The sequence below is a fragment of the Gobio gobio genome, assembly GCF_949357685.1.
Source record: "Gobio gobio genome assembly, chromosome: 20".
In the NCBI taxonomy this organism is placed as follows: domain Eukaryota; kingdom Metazoa; phylum Chordata; class Actinopteri; order Cypriniformes; family Gobionidae; genus Gobio; species Gobio gobio.
The window spans coordinates 39,017,573-39,039,878 of record NC_137113.1 but is presented as its reverse complement, the minus strand read 5'-3'; the positions used below and the strand labels follow the sequence as shown (position 1 = coordinate 39,039,878).

The following is a 22,306-nucleotide window of genomic DNA, read 5'->3' as shown; positions in this document are numbered from 1 at the left end:
AAAAAATTCTTCATTCTTCAAGCATTTATTTGAAATTAAAAAAAATGACAGGAAGGGAATTTTAATGTTACAAAAGGTTTCTATCAATTTCATGCATTCTTGCTGAATTAAAGTATTAATTTATTTTGAATGGTAGTGTATCACTGTTTCCACAAAAAAGCATCAAAAACTGTTTTCAATATTGATAACAATAAGAAATGTTTCTTGAGCAGCAAATCATCATATTAGAATGATTTCTGAAGGATCATGTGACACTGAAGAGTGGAGTAATGATGCAGAAAATTCAGCTTTTCCATCACAGGAATAAATTATTAAATATTAATATTGGGAAATGTGAAATATTTCACAATATTACCGTTTTTACTGTATTTCTGATCAAATTAATGCAGCCTTAGTGAGGATAAGCGATGTTAAAAAAGAAGTAATTATTCCAAACTATTGACCGTTGGTATATGTGCGCCTGTATCGTGATCTCATGTCGTGCCTCTCAAGACAATGCAGTGTTTCTAAAACAACAGAAAGTCGACACTATACTGTTCGCCACAGTCTGCTAAATGGTTTTGACAGAATGAGGCAATGCTTACCATTTGCCTTTCTCATTCTATAAACCAAGCTGACAGGAGAAATGAGGGACATAACTCTTATATCCTTTCCAAAACATTCTTTGCCTTCTCTCTGTTCACCTCTACAGGCCTTCGACTACGAGCAAAAGAAGTTATTGGCGACCAAAGGTATGTGACTGACCAGTTAAAGCTATATACCGAACTTAAAGAGCGTCTCCCACCCATCTATATTGTTAAAAACAATTCTGCTGGTAGGCGGTTTGGGGAATTGGAAACCGGTTATGTTTAGTCTAGCAATGAACAAAGTGCCAGCAATGAACAAAGCAAGACTATAGTGTCTTCATATGCTGAATGTCTGGCAATGAGTAGGGTGTCATTAAAATCCTGTTTCACATTTACGGTGAATAAACTCTGCCTCATAAAGCTTCTCCACACCTCACGTCCAGTGTCCAGCGTTCATACTGTAAACTATGGGTCTGAGAATGTGGAATGTACCCAGTGTTAACGCTCTTCTTTACCTCACACTGTAAACAGTTCTTTGTTAATGATTTATGTTGGAACTGTATTGAAATGTGTGGCATTTTTATTGTAAAACATATATTAATATTATATATACACACACAGTCATATGAAAAAGAAAGTACACCCTTTTAAATTCTAGGGTTTTATGTATCAGGACATAATAAAATCATCTGGTCTTTTAAAATACAACCTCAGATGAACATCAACACATGACATATTACACCGTCTCATGGATTATTTAACAAAAACTGATATGTAAAACCATAGAATTGAGAAGTGTGTACTTTCTTTTTCTATTTCTCATGATTGTATATGCTTTAAAAAAATTGGTAACACTTTATTTTAGGGTTCAATTCGTTGCTTATTAGCATGCATATTACTAGAATTATTGGCCATTTATTAGTACTAATAAAGCACATATGAATGCCTTATTCTCCATAACCTTATTCTACATCCCTTAATCCTACCCAATACCTAAAATTAAACGCCACAAAAATGACCTTACTAACTATTAATAAGCAGTAAATTAGGAGTTTATTGAGGCAAAAGTCGTAGTTAATAGTGAATGTGTTCCCCATACTAAAGTGTTACCAGATATTTTGCATTATGAAATTGTCATGACAATTGCATTAAATTTTCTCCCCCAACATTATTCTTACTGTATACAGGAGGGGAAAAAATATCATTACTGTAATGAGAAAAAATAGTTATATAATTAATATTAATAATTAAATAAAAACAAATGAGAAAAAAAAAAATATATATATGTGTGTGTGTGTGTACATATATTGTGTATATATATATATATATATATAAATATATGTGTACATATATACATATATTGTGTGTGTGTGTGTGTGTGTGTGTGTGTGTATATATATATATGTGTGTGTGTGTACATATATTGTGTATATATATATATATATATATATATATATATATATATATATATATATATATATATATATATATATATATATATATATATATATATATATATATAAATGTACATATATACATATATTGTATATATTATAAATATTATTTAACTATAAAAATGGAATATAAAATAAAAAATATGTTGTTAATTATATCATATATATAATTATAATGTCTTTTGCTGAATTTTTTTCTATTTAGGGCTTGTCACATATACTGTCTGTCTCTGTTGTGTCTTGTACTTCCTGGTTTCAGTTATCACATGTTTCTTTGTCTGAGTTTCCCGCCACTTGTCTGTTTCCTTAGTTACCCTCATCTGTATCACCTGTGCCCCTCGTTAGTTAGTCATCTGTGTTTGTATTTAAGTTCCTCCCTTTCCTTCAGTCTCTGTCCGATCTCGTTTGCGTTTGTATACGTTATGTATGGTGTGCTACTTTGTTATATTTGAGTCTTCTGAGTATTAAACGTTGTTTGAGTATTCTACTACCTGTCTTTGCCTTCCTGCCTGAGCACACCCGTAACAGGGCTGAAATATGGCATAATTCTTCATTGGATTCACATGCGTGATTGTGAATAAAGTTTGATGCATAGGTAGTGACCTCCACTTGACATCTTACAAGTTGTTTAAATGCGTCTTCTTCTGTTTCTCTTTTCAGCCATGTTAAAGAAGCCAGTGGTGACGGAGGTCCGTACCCCCACCAACACTTGGAGCGGTCTGGGCTTCTCAAAGTCTATGCCTGCAGAAACTATTAAGGAGTTGCGCAGGGCGAACCACGTGTCTTATAAACCTACCATGTCTACTACATATGAGGTAAACTCAACCCCTTCAGCAGATGGGATAAGCATATGTCTCTATGATTTACTCTATGCTGATTGTAGTTCATCCAGTGCTTTCTCCCTGATGTCGATTAGCCCTGGCAGTGCCTGTATCCTTGTTGTTATTATTTTGTTATGATGCATCACTGCTGGTTTTTAGTGTTATAAACATGATCAATGATATGACATGTATTTTTATAAGGGGTCGCCTCTAGCCCTGTCCCGCTCCAACAGTAGAGAGGGGGTGGCGAGTGGCAGCGACTCGGATAACTGGAGGGATAGGAATGGGAGCGGGCTCCCGACACACAGCGACTTCCCCTCTCCCATCAGCCCTAAAAGGAAGCAGAACAAAACAGGTGTGCTCTTCAGTCAACATGACTGTAATAATATGACAAAATAAAAGGCATATGTTTTAAATACTTATGATTCACCATAACAATGACAAAAAATACAAAATATCAGTATGTTAGTGATATAAACTCAACTTACATGTACTAGATTTTAATGTTGGCATGTAACTAAGCTAACTTCCAGTCGCTTTATTACTGCAAATCACGTCACTGCCGTTGTGAAGAAGTACAACCAAGCATACTTTTATTACAGAAATAATATACGGTACTGTTTTCAGACACTTAATTGCATCTTATTTGCAATGAAATGAAATTATAATTAAATTACTTATAATAATTAATTAAATTAAAATGTATTGTAGTTAAAATTAAACTTAATATTGCTTTTTTGACATACTTCAGAAGAACTTAAGTACATCTTTATATATAAATTCATAATTCTGTTGTCTTTGAAATATGGTTAAAGTGTACTGCCAAATTTACTGACAAGCATTTATTAACTAAAATATAATTTAATGTAATTTCTACTGAAACTTCTGTTTTATATTGAATTAAATATATTTGTACTTACACAAATTACAATTTAGTACATTTAAAATGCATTTAGGTTACACTTTATTTTCAGGTGTCTTTGTTACACTGTAATTAAACAATTAAATACAACATTTAACTAAAATAAGTCATATTAGGGTAACTACAAGTATTTACTTTAGGGTTATGATTAGGGTTTGGATTGGTTTAGGGTTAGTTGAATGTAATTGTGCATAATTTATAGTTGTAACTATACTAACTACATGTAACATATGTAACAAGGACACTGTGAAATAAGGTGTTACCTGCATATTCTTTAAATGTAAGACAAAAACACATTGCAGTTCAAATTAAATTTCAGTATTTTACTTTAGTTAGTCAGCACATCAAAACAAGTACATTAAATCACAACAAAAGATATTTAAACGATAAAGATAAAATATTTAAAAGTAAAAATATCTGACATTGTTATTATTAAAAGCGTCAAAAGTGTAATTACAGGAAATATTACAGTCTGCGAGTACAGTTTAAAGGGGTGGTAAAACACATTCTTTTGAAGGCTTGACTGTGTTTGTGGGGTGCACTGTAACATGTGTTCATGCTTCGTTTTAAAAAAAAATGCCTTATTTTTCATATATTTGACCTTTATTCTACACTGCTCTGTCCCTCCTTGTAAAACGGTCTGATGCTTTCCGGGTTGTATGAAGCCAGTCCCTCAAAAATACGCGATGGGCTCAGATTGGTTAGCTGGCCCAGTGTGTTGTGATTCGCTAAACGCCTAGTGCACGTTTGTCGGAAACGTCACGCCCCTTACCTTTATCGGAGGCTGTGCTTTGGTCAGTGTTAGAAACAACGGCGTCAATAAAACCACACCAATCTGAGCCCGAATCAGACCCAGAACATTTGAGTGAAGATGATCGAGCAGAACCTGTTCAGTCCTCAAGAGTAAAGACTGCGGATCTATAATGATCGCTACTGAATGGCACTTTAACTTTTGTATTTTTAGAACGATTATAGCCAAATATCTGTCACAAGAACTAACCCAAAACAAACACTAAGCACTGGCTTAAACTAGTAAGTTAGCCAAATCACACACAGAACCATGTTTAGCATGCCTGTAGATAAACAATACATAAAAGCTCTAATCAAAGAATCATTTACACTAATGCCAGGTTCGCTGTTGAGATTTTAACGTTAGTGTTTGTAACGATAGGTGTTCGTCGGATAACGTTAAGTATGAATGAGCATTTAACAGACTGGTTTGCAGAACAGTGTTGTCATCTGTTTACTTCCTTGCTACAACCTATTACAGGAAAACACATCGATGAAAAATAAATCAGACTTACAGGTTGTGGCCCGTGAACAGCTTCTGTTTGTAAATCCAGCTTTCAGGACAAGCCGTTGTGCATATCCTGTATTGAACTCGCGAAGTTTGTGGAAGTTTGTGTTGTCCTCCGTGAAATGTGCAGCGCGCGCGTCGTGCATCCACGCACCGGCAGTGTTTTTTTCACGCAGCTGACGTTGTGCAAATCTGGCATTGAAATCGCGAAGACGGTGGATGTTCTCCTCCGTGGATGTGCTGCAGGGAGCCCTGCGCGTGCCTGATTCCCCGCTGACTCAAACACACGTGCATATAACATGCTGTATGTTAAACGCTCTGCAACGCACCCCCGTCCCTATGAAGGCTGAACAGAGCAAGTACCCCAGACCTGCAATCCGGATGAAAATAACAGCGTTTCCTTGGCATCGCGGCAACAACACTCCAGCCTACTATACCACAACAGCGCCGCGATACAAAATGGCCTCACCCCCCCTTATTTAATATTCCCCGGAGGAGGGGTTTATGTAAATATTGGGCCTGGTGATGTCAGCAAAACCTGGGTGAATGTGTAGTAGTCCCTAGCGGCCGTTTGCTGTAGTCCTTAGAAACTGATTTCTTTAAAAGCAAATATCTCCCTTTGCTTTAAACTTTGAACGTTGTAACTTTGCAGATGTTGTTTATGCTCAAGCAGCAACATTACACGTTAGCTAAAGTTAGAATAGTGAAATCGTGGTTTACCACCCCTAATACTTTTAAGATTTGAAGTACGCTACAAGTGTGCATTAAATAAAATGAAGCACACTTCTTTTTCACAAGGGCATGAACGCAGTTTGGCCAAAACAAGGTATCTGTGAAGCCTTGAAATACTAGGAAGCTCATTAGTTTAAGTGAGCAGTTTGGTAACCTGGTAAACATTGGTAACAATTTTTTTTTAATGTATTTTGGGTTAGAGCACTACCTAAGCAGCAGCAACTACATGGACTGCATCTCGTCAGTGACGGGAACTAACGGCTGTAATCTCAACACATCTTTCAAAGGATCTGATCTGCCGGAGCTCTTCAGTAAACTTGGCCTCGGGAAGTATACCGACGTCTTCCAACAGCAGGAGGTACAGACGGACCGCCGATATCTTCCCTATTAGTGATGCTGTTTGATATGAGAGCGCATAAATGCGCTTTAGATGATTTCTGTCACCGGGAGGTTGTTTTTATGTCTTATGTCTTTCAGCGCTTAGCCTATTTTAGCTTTAGAAGGCACTTTAAGATTTATTTATCAACACCGCCTTTGGCAAAATAGGCTTTTATGGTGCAACATGAAATACTGGAGTCAACAGCTAACACATTTTTGGAATAAACACATCTGTCAGGTTTAATGCAAGTTCCACACATAATGAATCTGAACAATTTAGATATAAATGTTCCATCTCATATATCTTAGATGTAATATTTATCCAATTTTATAATTTATGGCTTTTATTAAAATAAATACTCAATGTAGTTACCCAGAAATGTCTTTGTTTTGTGTAGAGCCACATCTTTGTTACGCAGCAGAAACACTGTCAGTGAGACAGCTCTGTCACTTGAGTATACTGTCTGAAACTGGTATAAGCGTACTATGACGCAACTTCCAGCACAGAACTGAAAGCCTTAGAAAAGGCAAAAAATTGTTCTGTGATTCACACAATATGCCAAGCTCTGTATTTCAAGATGCCAGAGATAACACAGTGGAGCCCAAAGCTTGGTTCTGGCTTTTATCTTGTAAACATATCATCAAAAAGTTAGAAAAAGAGTACAGTGGTCAATTCAAATGCACTCAGATGCAGGTTTGATTCTGGAATATGGATTTTTTCTCTGAAAGTCCAAATGAAAAATACAATTTCTGTCTTTTTTATCAGATTGACCTTCAGACCTTCCTCACGCTGACTGATCAAGACCTGAAAGAGCTCGGCATCACTACATTCGGAGCCCGCAGGAAAATGCTGCTGGCCATCTCAGGTCAGTTCCCTTTCAAACAAACAACTAGGGTTGTCACAATACTATTACCAGTAACCCAGTAACCTTTCAGGATTCACTATGCATTTCTTTATTCACAAAAAATTTATAAAAAATGCACAGATCTGATATTTTTTGTTGTACATTCACTGAAGACTACACTGAAGACGATACTATTTAAACTTAAAGGGGTACTTCATCACTGGCAAAAAAAAACTTGGCTGCCTATACAGTAGAAATTTTAAAAGAAAAAAAATAATATCTGTTCTACCTGACTAGAGAAAACAGAGAAACAACTTCCCTTTTGCCAAATTGGTTAGAAAACTTCAACACCCATAATGCTCTGGGCATGTTGCCAACCAAGGCCACCTGTATGCTATGGATACGCTTAACAGAGTAAAATCATAGACAGTAAAATAAATGGACGGAGCGAACCCATAGACTTCAACGGAGATAATTGAAGTCAGATAGAAGCACTCTCTTCCTGATGGCTGAGCGTACTGCGCAGCCTCAGACTGAGCTTTACGACGTAGATGTGACGTGAGCAACCTGTCCGACAGTGGCAAGTCTTCTAGTAGTTGTGAAATCTGAATCACCGAATCTTGCAGAGACAGAGGGTGAGCAGGAGCAACTTTTGATGAATGAAGCTGGATATGCAACATCTCTATCTGCGTTTATGCCTCCACGTCCCCCCGATTGCCTCATAGACAGTAAAAGATTGCCTACGAGCTTCTCCTCGGGTCTATACGGTAATTTGCTCAACAGCGCGACACTGTCGCGTGGTTATGATGCAAGCGTTAGCCTATATTTTACAAAAACAGCTTCAACGGGGCGATAGTGTAAGATACAAGGTAATGGAGCCTTTTATACATTGTCGTGTTTGTTTAGAAATAAACAATGGACGAATGGAGTCTTTAAACGCCTCAGATGTAAAGATATTCACTGTCAAAGTGAGGCCAAAATGAAAGGGAGTCAATGCTAACAGCAGGTGATGGCTTGGTTAGTAATGGCCGCGCCTATGGGTGGTACGCTTTCCGGGGGCTGGATTACCCCCTTGAGTAAAATAATGCCTTGCTTTAGTAGGAAATACTTATTAGCAAACTTTTAGTCACAATGGTGTCAGCTTGTATTGTTCCTGAATGCAAGAATTCAAAGAGTTAAACATTTAGCAGGAGCCAATCATTTTCGGTTTCCAGTGAACGATCTAGTGCATTGTAGGCAGCAGCTAAAGGCTGAAAAGAATCATAAATACGGTGAGAACGCTGTGACGGAAAATCTGAAAAACCTCAGAGTTTGTAGTCAACATTTCAAACTGGATGACCGCGACCACAGTGTTTTAGGCCAAACTGTGGGGAAAACTGCAAGAAACTGCTGTTTTGTCAGTTCCGCCCAACCACCCCAAGCAAAACGCTGTTGCAAGTTACAGGTAAGAAAGCTGTTGCAATAGTCGTCAATTTTACCATAATGCTCTATAATGCTGTTTATAGAGTAGACATAGTAGAATACATTTTTCAGTGATAAACCTACCCTTTCAATAACTGTTTTGTTAATAACCCTCTGTCAATCCGACAGTCCATGAGCGGGGACAAAAACATGCAGAAGTATAATCTGTAGTTTTCACGAAAGCCCTGGAGCCGCCGAAAGCTGTCAAAGACTTTTGCTGACAAATAAACATGAATTTAGATACAGTCAAACCAAACAATTTTCAGACTCCAGATATAATTTTTTTACTAGTGATCCTTCACAGGACCACTATAGTTAACTTGTGTAAATGAGGATAGCAAAATAAAGTAAACTGACAAATACCCCACATTTCTTCACACAGTGGACTACCAGTGAAATTCATAAAAATTTGGGACCACAATTATTCAGAAAACCATGTTTCGCTTAAGTGTTTTTTCTTTGTTTAACATATTTTTATTGGATTTTACACATTTAACAAACAAACAGAACACACTTAAGTACTAACAAACCAAACTTAAATCCCTTCCCCTCCCCAATAGTCCTGGCAGGTAAAAAAAAAAAAAAAAAAAAAAAAATATATATATATATATATACATAAATAAAATTAAATAAGTAAAAAATAAATCCCTTACATATAAAACGCTTTATATCGTACACTCCTTTTAAGCACTTTGTGTATATACAATAAGTTCACACATCTATAGCCTCTTCAATATCTCCTTCTTTAACAAATTCAGTAAACATCTCCCAGATATCATAAAATTCAGAAGACTTCCCCTTTATTACGTATGTAAGCTTCTCAAGGGCCAAGCTGGATATCAATTTTTTCAACCAAAGTCTAAGGGAAGGACAGCTAGCATTCTTCCAACAGAGGGCAATTGAACGTCTTGCTTGTAATAGGCACAAGTCCACCAGGTTTCTTTCTCTGACGTAAAAAGAGCAATTGTCCACATAGATACCCAATATACATATTACAGGACTTAAAGGAACAGAAGTAGTAGTAAATTGCCTTACTCCAGAACTTTTGCATCTCCTCACATTCCCACACACAGTGAAAAAATTTACCTTGGAGCTTATGACACTTAAAACATAAATCAGGAATACTAGGGTTACATTTATTTAATCTCACAGGTGTAATATAGGTTCTCATTATCCAATTATATTGTAAAAGTCTCAACCAAGTGTTTATAGTTTGTGTTTGTGCTTTTAAACATATTGTACCCCACTCATCTAAAGAAATGTCTTTATTTAAGTCCTGCATCCATGCCTGTCTTTTATTTTCAGAACTTGCTTTATGGTTCTGTACCAGTATATTATATAATTGAGTAATTTGCCCTTTACTGAAACAGTCTTGTGTTGGAAAAGGTTTAAGTGTTTTTTCTTTAAATGCTAAGGTGACCTTTTACACCACAGACTGAACAAAATGAAGCATTGCTTGGTAATTGGTTGATCTAAATTGGTATTATCGAAATTGTGTACTTAAATTTAACAGCTGACAGCTGATTGGTTGATTGTAATCCATTACATACCTTTATATCAAAGTTATCTGACATTATCAAGATGAATTTGTTCTGACACAGTTTACCTCTGAGTTCTTGTCATATTTTATTACCATTTTCTAAACTAGAGCGAATAAACTGTGATAATGTGAAAAAATGTTGAAGATGTCTGAATCAATTTTGGTTTGACTGTATAATACTGTCATTGTGTAACAATACAAAACGGGTTGAAAATTACAAAGTTACACCTTAATACCAAAAAGTTCAATTGAATGTTCATGTGCACAGCGACATTACAGTAAACACGTTTCACAGCAAACCCACACAAATGCTTGTGTGATTGTTGAAAAGCAGCCACATTAGTCAGAGCCATGAGGTGCACAATTATTTAAAAAATGAACATAATGACTTTATTTTAAGGTGACATTATTACAGTGTAATTACACAGATATACAAAGATGGTGCACTCATATTACTATGAATGGAAGAAAATGCAATGCGCAATATGGTGGAATAAGTCCTTCCTTCTGAATAAAAGAGCCAATCGATTTTGTCAGATTTCATTGGTGATTTCAAATAATTTTAAAATTTGATTGTAACCCATTCAAAGAGGTGGGATCTGTACTTGTATGACTGAAATGGCCGAGAGTTGTGCTTGTTAGTTAGTTGCTTGTAAATATGCGTAATTTACTGTTAATACTATAGTAAGTAAATGTAACTTCTGTAACTACGTCACCTTATAATAAAGTGTTACCAAAGTTAAGTATCAACTTGGTACCAACCAAGAGAACATTAACCATATTAGCAGATGGACACAACATGCACTCTCAAAAACAAAACAAAAAGAGTACAAAATTGTACCTTTTAAAGTACAAGTGGCCTTCACTGGGGTTGGTACCCTTAAGGGTATATTTTTGTAGCTCTAAGTCATGAGTAGGCAAGTTCGGTCCTAGAGAGCTGATGTCCTGCAGAGTTTAGCTCCAACCCTACTAAGCCACCATAGTATAAAACACATGGCTCCCAGCATGCATTGCAGCATTAAGTATGTCACCATTGTTGAGATTCATGTGCTGATTCTTAATATCTGTGTGTCTAAACTTTTTTCCCCCTAGAATGTATTGAAAAATCAAAACTCAGAATGTCTGATCTGTGGCAAGAAAGTATTGCTGGTGAATATTATTTATTAATATTTTTAGTAAGTGATTAGTTTAGTCAAACATTTTTCTTTATGACAATGTTTATGGCTTTTTTTTTATTTGAACAGATTATGTGTTTTGTTAACACTGTAACAAAAACCACAAACTCACATGAAAAGTGTCAAACTGCCCAACTAAATGACACACTGATTACCATAATGGTGACCAACCATTTTCAATAAAACATCTAAACCTCTGTTAATTCTGAATAAGAGCTTCTATAGATGTCTTTCAGGGTTGGAGCCAAACTCTGCAGGACAGCGACTCACTAGGACCAAACTTGCCTTCCCCTGCTCTAAGTAGAGGAAAGCAATGGTATAATTGTACCCCAAGGACCAATTGTGTACCTTTTAAAGGTACAGTTATACGTTTGGTTCCCCAAGGAACAAATTGTACATACACTGTACCTTTTTTTCTGAGAGTGTGCCATGCAAGATTTTTCTTTTTAATAGCTTTGAGTAATTTGGACAGCTGCAGGGTTTTGGGATTACGGTTATGATTTATTGAGGTGTCAGAGATGAAATTGGATTTGGCTTACCACTTACATAACCAGCCAGGGTTGACTGACTGTCCACATCCCAGCATGATACCAAGTGGAAGTGACAAGCTTGGCCATTAGACATCTAGAACATCTGTGATATATTTCGACCACCCACTGCTAGATAACTATAATGACTTCCTGCAGTCTGGCAAGGATATTTACTAAAACAAAAACATTATTCCTGTTTTATCAGCCCCGTGGTTTGAGAATAAAACACAATGCCTGAGGTTGAGGTAGCCCTTTCATTGTTAAAAGTGAAATTATGGTACAAATGGGATTCCAAAGTGTAGAAGTGCGAGGAGGACAGGAAATTACCGCAGGCCTGTGTTTATTTCTTTGACTGACCTCAGATGCCAAAATACAATATTGGGCTGATGCAAGTTTGGCCCCAGTGAGAGAAATGTCCTGCTTTGCCTGTGTCCTCTACAGCAAAAAAAAGGGAACATTGACAATATGTCAAGCCCACCTATGTAAATAAGATCTGTCATCCAAAAAAAACATAGTGCGGACACTCTGAGCTGCGGAAAACCTAGTGAGCTGTCAACATAGGCAGCATTTTAAGGTAGTATGCCTTATTTTGACCATTTTTTTGAGGCACAGTGCATTAGAATGTGACAAGCTAAGTGTAAAAATACATGCGTTTTCCTGTTCACTGTCATGATGTTTATTGTCCCGACAACCTCTTTAGCCACTTGTTAGCAAGCGCCTTTTTCAAGACATGTTAAAGCTTCCAAGGGGCTATAACTGATATATTTTATGTCGTAGAATAAAGCGTGAAAATATCTTGAATTTGTGTTAACCAGACCTTATTTTAGTAGCCTGGGAAAACCCAGACAACTTCCAGCAAATTTAGATTTGCTCTGCAAGTAGTCTGGCAAAGAGTCCATTCAAACCCATTTCTAAACCCCAGAAATCGAGGCACCAATCAGAAACGTTGGGGCGGGCTTTACACGATGACGACAGCGCAGCGACGTTGAAGCAGATTTGCAGCTGCTGTGGAGCATCACTCGTTCGAATCAGCTATCGCGTCTGTTTTAAGCGATTTAAACTTCTCCTTTTCGTTAAAACCCGAGCAAAGAACAACACTCGAAGCCTTTATATCTAAAAAAGATGTTATCACTGTTTTACCGACTGGATTCGGCAAAAGTCGTGTGGAAAAACGAATGGGTCTTAGCAAGAGTCCTCTGGTAGTGTTAATGTTTTACAAAATATAGTTTTAAGTCCTTTTCAGGAGTGAATGAAGTTGTTTAAAGCTCAAATCTGTGGTTTATTTATAAAGAGAGCGCCTTTTTTAAAATTTGATCTGCCGTTTTCGGATTTGTAAGTTCCAGTGGTTCAGCGGCGCTCAATCGATCATTGAGCCCACGAGAGGCGCCTTTCCTCGGCCAGTCCTTCTGCCGTCTGCCGCTGGCTCTGTCCCTGTAGTTGTTAAACCGTCTCGTCTTGTGTAGATCTAACGGCTGATCTTTGCTCTCATTAATCTATAATTTGTTCCTAGACAGATCGTTTTATCTGAGGGCAAAGTGAAGTTTCATAACTTTATATTTTTAAGATATTAAACTTAACCGTTAGTCTCCTGGCGCTGACTTTGACTGAATTGCTTTATTTATTGTATAGCTTCTTATACCTTTTACTTATACTTGTATAATTGCTATTGATGATCACACATAAACTGACATTTAACAAAAAGAGACTGGGTTGTGTTTTGTGTCATATTTAATTTATTACAGTGATAATCATAGCCTATATTATGTGTGTGTGTTTTTTTTAATGTAAACGAAACGAGGCTGGGTTTTTTATATTTCGTTTTGTTATGAACATGCATTGAAGATAATATGCATTGCCTGCACTACATATACAAATATATACTGAGTGATGCTGTCAAGAGCATAGTAGGCGGACTAGTGTCCTCCCGTCCTCGGGAGTTCGTTCTCCGGAGTCAAACTTGGTAAGTCACGGACGCAAGTCAGAAGTTCGCGTACGAAATATGTCATAAAACACCACTGCCTCATTTCATAAAAAAATTAAAATTAAACATAATAATAGCCACACGAATGTGGTTCAGGCAACGCGTAGCTAGGCCTACATTGGTTATCTTATATATTTATAATAAAACGAAGTATAAAACACCCTGCCTCTTTTTGTTTACATTTTAAAAATAATATATTAAACATTAATATGTGGTTTAGGTAAGGTGACCAGATTTCTGAAATGGAAACCGGGGACATTTCCTATTTGAGAACACAAGTACAGACAAGAACGCATATTGATAAACGGCCAGTCAGATGTTTCTCCGTCGCTCTGCATACGTCATCTCCCTCATCGCTCTGATTGGTTTTAGGTCTATCCAATTGCGCCGAGAGGCATTTGAGCGTCGTCCGTTGGTGACGCCCCTTTGGAAATGATTTGTCTATGAAGCTTTGCCAGACCATAACTCAGTTACTACTGAGAATGGTCTGGTTTTAACCAGGCTATTATTTTAGGCATTTAACCCCCAAAAAAAATTCAAACAATTGACTTCAGGACAATGGAACCGGAAGTGCTACAATGCTAACTCGTTTCTGGGTTTGGCCTACACAAATAAGTCTTCCCTGCTGCACTCTATAGATTTGCTGCCTTGTAGAGCATTCCAAATAGATATCAGTAATTTGATCAAATCTTTCTTTGAAGAACTGCAGTTGAAGCAAACTCAACTCATACCAAGTGGTATGGTACAATTTATATTTAAATTTATATTATTTAACAATATACACTCACCTAAAGATTATTAGGTACAGCATACTAATACTGTGTTTGACCCCTTTTCGCCTTCAGAACTGCCTCAATTCTACGTGGCATTGATTCAACAAGGTGCTGAAAGCATTCTTTAGAAATGTTGGCCCATATTGATAGGATAGCATCTTGCAGTTGATGGAGATTTGTGGGATGCACATCCAGGGCACAAAGCTCCCGTTCCACCACATCCCAAAGATGCTCTATTGGGTTGAGATCTGGTGACTGTGGGGGCTATTTTAGTACAGTGAACTCATTGTCATGTTCAAGAAACCAATTTGAAATGATTCGAGCTTTGTGACATGGTGCATTATCCTGCTGGAAGTAGCCATCAGAGGATGGGTACATGGTGGTCATAAAGGGATGGACATGGTCAGAAACAATGCTCAGGTAGGCCGTGGCATTTAAACGATGCCCAATTGGCACTAAGGGGCCTAAAGTGTGCCAAGAAAACATCCCCCACACCATTACAGTGTGGTTATTTCAGTCAAAGTTGCTCTTTTATCAGCTTGAATCAGTTGGCCCATTCTCCTCTGACCTCTAGCATCAACAAGGCATTTTCGCCCACAGGACTGCCGCATACTGGATGTTTTTCCCTTTTCACACCATTCTTTGTAAACCCTAGAAATGGTTGTGCATGAAAATCCCAGTAACTGAGCAGATTGTGAAATACTCAGACCGGCCCGTCTGGCACCAACAACTATGCCACGCTCAAAATTGCTTAAATCACCTTTCTTTCCCATTCTGACATTCAGTTTGGAGTTCAGGAGATTGTCTTGACCAGGACCACACCCCTAAATGCATTGAAGCAACTACCATGTGATTGGTTGATTAGATAATTGCATTAATGAGAAATTGAACAGGTGTTCCTAATAATTCTTTAGGTGAGTGTATACTAAATATTTAAACTTTTGTTAACATTTTTTATGTACATTTTTCAAAACCCTATGAATCAAACATGAATTTAAACATTTAATTTGAGAGAACTTGGCATACAGTGGCAAGAAAAAGTATGTGAACCACTTGGAGAATCTGTGATAATTTTAATAATTTTAACAAAATAAAAGAGATCATACAAAATGCATGATTTTTTTTATTTTATTTAGTACTGTCCCGAATAAGATATATCACATAAAAAATGTTTACATATAGTCCACAAGACAAAACAATTGCTGAATTGATTAAAAAAATATCTCCGTTCAAAAGTTTATGAACCATTAGTTCTCAATACTCTGCGTCGTTCCCTGGATGACCCACGGCTGTTTTTTTGTTGTGTGATGCTTGTTTGTGAGTCCCTTGTTTGTCCTGGGCAGTTAAACTGCCCAAAGTTCTTCAGAAAAGTCCTCCAGGTCCAGCACATTCTTCAGTTTTCAAGCATTTTTTGCATACTTGAACCCTCTACAGCAGTGACTGTATGATTTTGAGATCCATATTTTCACACTGAGGACAATTGAGGGACTCAAACACGACTACTAAAAAATGTTCAAACATTCACTGATGCTCCAGAAGGAAACACAATGCATTACGAGCTGGGGGTGAAATCTTACTGAATTTGAAGATAAAGGTAAATTGTACTCAATTTGTCTGCTGGGAAACATCTTCTGTTGCTTCTGAAGGGCAGTACTAAATGAAAAAAAAGATATATAAACAAAATAAACATTTGGACATCATCCTGCTCAAAAGTTTTCACCCCCATCTCTTAATGCATCGTGTTTCCTTCTGGAGCATCAGTGAATGTTTCAACCTTTTTTAGTAGTTGTGTTTGAGTCCCTCCATTGTTTTGAGACAGAGAAAAAAACAGCCGTAGATCATCCAGGGAACGACACACAATATTGAGAATTAATGGTTCATAAACTTTTGAACGGGGTTATTTGAATAAATTCAGGTATTTTTTTGTCTTGTGGACTATATGTTAAAAAAAAATTATGTAAAATATCTTATTCAAGACAGAACTAATTAAAAAATAACATGAATTTTGTATGATCTCTTTTATTTAGTTAAAATTATTCACATTTTCACAGATTCTGCATGTGGTTCACATACTTTTTCTTGCCACTGTCTGTGTCTTAAACTGAATATTCAAAACATTCCTTTTCCTTGTCTTATTTGTCATTGAACCATCTGCCTATGTAGATAGATAGTAAGGCAGCAGGTTTTCGGCAGTGGCTCAGTGTTTCTGTCAAATTCTGTGGTGATGTTCAAGTCAGCGTTAAATGGAAATTTACAACTGCCTCTCTTTGGTTGATGTTTTTTTAATTTAGAAAAGAGCAGTGCACGGTTTTTTTTATGTTGCTAGGCAACCCCCGAATCAGCTGTCCTGTCAGTCTAATCAAGAAAACCAGCACCACAACAGAAGGCCCCCCTCTCCATTCATTTGATTGGACAATAGTAATGGGAAGTTCGGATCATTTTACTGACTCGGATCTTTGAATCTCATTCATCAAAATGAACCAATCTTTTTTCAAGTCATTTCAGCAGATTATAATTAAAATGTTACATGTTAATAGCAAAATTCCCCAACACATTAAAATGATACGTATAATGGCCAAATCCCCAAACACATCAACTTAGGCCGTGTGTCCACCAAAGCATTTTTTTATCCAGCCGGAAACGCTAGGCGCTCTGCTGAAAACGCCTCGCTGTGGGCATTTGAAAGCAATTTGGCAGCACAGCGGGGGGTTTCAGTTGAGACTATAGGCGTTTCTCAATGTCAAGGAAGGATCCTCGGAAGCCAGAATTCCGAGGATGCTACGTCATCGACAGCCGTCAAAGGGCTGTTCCAATGTCGAGGATCCTCGGAACTTCAACCAAGGTCTGAGTCCTTCGTTCAAAAAATATGCCATATACAGGAAAGGATGCTTACGAGTAGACTTTGCGCACTTCGCTCTCTCAAATCACCCACAATCCTATGCGCGCAGCTTTGCTATCTTGTTCAAAAAATACAAAATATCGGACGTTGGCGGAGTCGGAGCATTAACGGGGCAATATTTACGTCACCAAACATTTGTTATAACCATAGTAAATATAAGTAAAGTTTAACGTTTAAATGCCAGTACAAATGACAACCGTATTGATATTATACAAATTACGTTATTGATGGCTAACGGACCTTTTCACAGATGTAATGACGCAATAATGTGCACTTGCTAGCCTGTTCCATTTACCTGTTCTCCGAATGCTAAAGAGGAGCCTAGCCTAGCCTCTGAAGGAAGTGACTTGGAAGGACCAGTCCTGCAGAGAAAGGATCCTTGACATTGAGAAACACCTTATGATACGGAATATCCGTGGAAGTGTTACTAGTATCTCATTTCACAGATCATTTGTTTCTGTATTGATTCTATATAAAAAAATGCCGATACAATGTAAAGTATTTGCTCTGGGTCTGGTTTTAAATTATTTTGTTATGTTATTATACTTCTTGTTTTCATCTGTTGACATTGTACAAGCAGAATGTGGCGGTTGGTCGGTGTTGTATTTGTCCCGCCCCTCCTCCACTGTGATTGGATGGCTGGGTGAAAAGTGACAGTGATGAGCGCTGCGTTTTGCTCAAAGTTGAACATTCTTCAACTCTCGGCGACCAGTAAAAAACACTAAGCACTCAGCACTTGAGCGTGAAATACTCGTGAAATACAGTCTGTAGTACCGGATACAGAATTGATTAGTTCACATCTCGGGTCTTCAGGTTCGAGTCGTTTGTTCATCACGTGACAGCCACATAGGCTGAGCTATGCAGTCGGTACCAGATACAGAAATGATTAGTTCATCTCTCGAGTCTTGGGTCGAGTCGTTTGTTCTTTTGTCACGTAACTATGTTGTTATTGTAGGTATCTTTGCTTTATCAAAGTGATTTTCCCCATCATACAGATAAAGTTTGTTTAAAGCACTACTCTTTATTATTACCACATGTCATGGAAAATAACCATCATGACAGAAATTACAAAAAATTTGAAATTGCAAGAAATAAAAAAGCTACAATTTGCGACCAGAAACGCAGCATGTAACTGTAAGAGTAAAAAAAAAAAAAAAAAACTGACTACACACTTGTTTGTAAAGAAGTTTGGGAATTATTAACTAATTCTGTATCCAAATACAGCTGTCACGTCATGTGACAAATGAACAAGAGTTGGACCTGAAGACTCAAGATGTGAACTAATAATTTCTCTTTCCGGGACAGACAGCATAGCCTCTATGAGGATGTCACGGGATGAGCGAACGGCTCGAACTCGAACCTGAAGACTCGAGACGTGAACTAATTATTTATGTTTCCTGTACAGAACCTATGGGATGTTGCGCATGCGCCGTCAACAAATCACTCTCTAAGACAGTTTGTTATTCCCGAGTTTGTTCAAAATGATCGAAACGTTCATGACCGACCCATCACTATTGGAAAAAACAATGGACAATGAAAAAAGACGAATGACGTCGGTGCTTTTCTGCTCAGAGTTAATTTTTTTTCCAACTTCAGACGCTCAGAGCACTCGTGAGGCGAAAAACGCGAGGCGTCCGGGGCGCATAAACAGCACACATAACTATTTAAACGTGTTCTGTCTGATCGGGGCCTGAGTCTGCTTAAACCCCTGCCCCTAAAAGCTTGCTTTCATCTGCCTCCACTTTTGAATGCAACGCCCACATTTCAACATCCAGTCAACTACCGATGCATAAAACTTAAATAAAGTCTTTCTTTTCCAGTAATCTGTTAAGAAGAAAAGATCTGTCTCTACTTCTGTTTCATAGTAACTTGCATAAATGCAGTGTAAACAATGAATATTTAAGCCCACTTTTTGTTTTGACAGAGCTGAACAAGAACCGAAGGAAGCTCTTTGAGCCGCCCAACATCCGCTCCTCGTTCCTGGAAGGGGGCGCCAGCGGTCGGCTGCCACGCCAGTTCCACACAGACATTGCCAGTGTGAGCGGGCGCTGGTGAGCCCATGCCAATGCATCAAAGCACGGCCTGAACTGCACAAATTCTGATTCCCAACCTGACATAAAGTACTGGACCAAAACCCAGACCTTCTGAAACTGTGCCAAATAAACAATGTCCACATGGAACAGAGGTTAAGGGTCAAAGAAATGATGAATATTATATGCAGTATGGTACATTATGCAATATGGTACTCATGTTAAAATGAAGGAAATGTTGTGAAGGAACATTGGAGCTCCTGCACTGTGCTTGTATATGGATCAGGCAGACTTTTATTTATATGCTTGTCGTAGGCTTCGCCATACTAATTCTTTGCACTTTAAAAAATGCTAAATACCTTGTCTATGGACAGATTCGCCTGAATAGATAAGCTTGGATCTTACATAAAGCACTTAAATGGATATCAAGCCAAAGTGTTCTGCACAAATTGTCCATAAGGGGATCTTATCTCATCCCACAGGCTACACCAGAGAGAAATCGCCAGCCTGTTGTTATTGCTAATGGACCTTAGTCAGAGTAGACGGCATTCAACACAAATGAAATAGAGAGTGCGTCTATCACTCGCACACTTGTTTTCATTCAGATCAAATTAAATATGACGTCTACCCTAACTAAGGTCCACGGTACATTGTCTATAAATATATATTATTTCTGAACCTATAAGTTGTTTACTCTTAAAGGGATAACTCACAGAAAATGGAAAATTCTATAATTTCTTGTATGACTTTCTTTCTTCTATGGAACACCAAAGAAGATATTTTAAAGAATGTTTTTGGCTATACAATAGTCAATAAATTGCATTAGTGTCCGCTCACTTTTTCAACAGCGTTGGTTCCAGAAGTATTTTTGCCATAGGGTCTTCGCTAAATAGTTATAAGCTAGGAGTCAAACCAACCAGCTACAAGATTAATCACAACATTACAAACTTTGATTTGAAGCCAAACAGTATTTGAAAATTGGCCCAAAAGACAAAGGTACAAGACTTAAATGTACTTGAAAATGTACTTAAAGGGTTAGTTTGCCCAAAAATTATCCCATAATTTACTCACCCTCAAGCCATCCAAGCCCATATGAGTTTCTTCTTTCAGCCAAACGCAATTGGAGTTATATAAAAAAATATCCTGGCTCATCCAAGCGAGTGAATGGTACCTTTGATTTTGAAGCCCAAAAAAGTGCATCCATCCAAAAAAACTATCCATACGGCTCTAGGGGGTTGATAAAGGCCTTCTGAAGTGAAGTGAAGTAATGCAAAGCAAAGCAATATTTTTTGTAAGAAAAATATCCATATTTATAACTTTATAAACTCTGGCTTCCGGTAACGGCTGTACGTGAGTCGAGTTCCGGCAGAAGAGTGACCTCTGACTTGAAACATGACTTATTGATGAACATTGAAGCGCAGAGGATAGAGCAAAACAAAACCATGGTCATGAATTAGTCTAAAACAAGATTTTTTTTAAAGAGAAATGTATTTCATTATAAGAGAAGAGGAGCTTGAGTTTGTTGCCCAGCCCTATTTGTTTGAACTGTGAGAGGCGTCTACTCTTACCTAAGCTTACGATACTCCTACATTATGCGTCGGGTCAGAGGTCGCTCTTCCGCTGGAACGGCCGCATGCGGCCATTACTGTGTTTGGCTGAAAGAAGAAAATCATATACACCTAGGATGGCTTGAGGGTGAGTAAATTACTGGATAATTTAAATTTTTGAGTGAACTAACCCTTTAACTAGCCTAGAAATCTAGACGCACCCTAGCGGCAGTGAATCTAATCTGCCGTGAGTGTAGTCTAGCAACTCTCGGTAGACCTGTGAGCTGGAAAAACCAAACTCTGGTCAGGCCAATCACATCGTGTATAGAGTCGGTGGGTGGGCTTAACATAACATAATGACGGCAGAGTTGCGGCAGTTCTGCTTGCTACTTGTAAACAAAGAAGCTGGCGAAGAGCGGTCTTTCGAATCGGCTTTGTAAGTTTAATAGTTTAATCTATTAACTAACGTTAACTCCGCCTCTGGTTGGTTGTAGCTCTCATGGCGCTATCCAATTGCGTGCAGAGGGAATTTGAAAGACAAGCGTTTATCCCGCCCCTCGGAGCCCTGCTAATGGTGAGTTTCCAGACCCAACATCTTGATGTGTGTCTGGCTTGTCAGGCTACCCTTTAACGGCTTTGGTAAAAGAAAGAACTACAATCCCATGAAGCATTGCGAATGACATAATCAAACTAAAAACGCTGATGTATATAAAAATAAAAATGGTGAAATATAAAACTATTCATTTAATGTTGTTGATTATATTTATAGAAACAATATATTTTAAGTTTATTGCAAAATATGCATATATTTACAAACATTTAAGTATTTTATGGAGACTGACTCTTCATGAAGTGGGCGGGTGCTAAAGAGATCTTTTGGCATGATTTGCGCATCGCGACTCTGATTGGTGGACTTTTCGTCACAGTATCATGGGTAATGTAGTTCCATGAAAATCGTCTTTTAATTACGATTATTTAAAAAATAAGTTGAAATAATGCAAACAGATGCTTCAACAAAGGCATATACCATCGATTAACAACCTAGTTATCATAAAAAGGAATTTCCATATTAAAAAAAAAATAGTTTTTACTACCAGAACCCAACTGTTTCACTCTATACCTTCATTGTACACTCTAAAAAAAAAGGCTCGTAATCATAGGGGAACCTTTTTAAGTGCTATATAGCACCAATTTTGGTGCTTCAGTGGTTCTTCAGAGGTTCTTCAGAGGTGCTATATAGCACCTTAGTCAAAGAACCGGTGAAGAACCTCTGAAGAACCGCTGAAGAACCGCTGAAGAACCGCTGAAGAACCACTGAAGAACCAAAATTGGTGCTATATAGCACTAAAAAAGGT

The 22,306-nt window shown here is 37.6% G+C and overlaps 1 protein-coding gene across 2 annotated transcripts in view; it reads left to right on the top strand.

Annotated features, from left to right (window-relative positions):
- Positions 1 to 22,022, top strand: part of bicc1 (BicC family RNA binding protein 1) — a 155,832-nt gene extending 133,810 nt beyond the window's left edge. For both annotated transcript variants that reach the window (XM_079801377.1, XM_079801378.1), the window contains 6 exons: positions 692 to 731; positions 2,681 to 2,835; positions 3,043 to 3,196; positions 5,993 to 6,150; positions 6,937 to 7,036; positions 19,299 to 22,022. In XM_079801377.1, the coding sequence (XP_079657503.1) occupies positions 692 to 731; positions 2,681 to 2,835; positions 3,043 to 3,196; positions 5,993 to 6,150; positions 6,937 to 7,036; positions 19,299 to 19,429 (738 nt within the window). In that variant the 3' untranslated portion in view covers positions 19,430 to 22,022. The remainder of the gene's footprint in view (positions 1 to 691; positions 732 to 2,680; positions 2,836 to 3,042; positions 3,197 to 5,992; positions 6,151 to 6,936; positions 7,037 to 19,298) is intronic.
- The last annotated feature ends 284 nt before the right edge of the window (positions 22,023 to 22,306 follow it).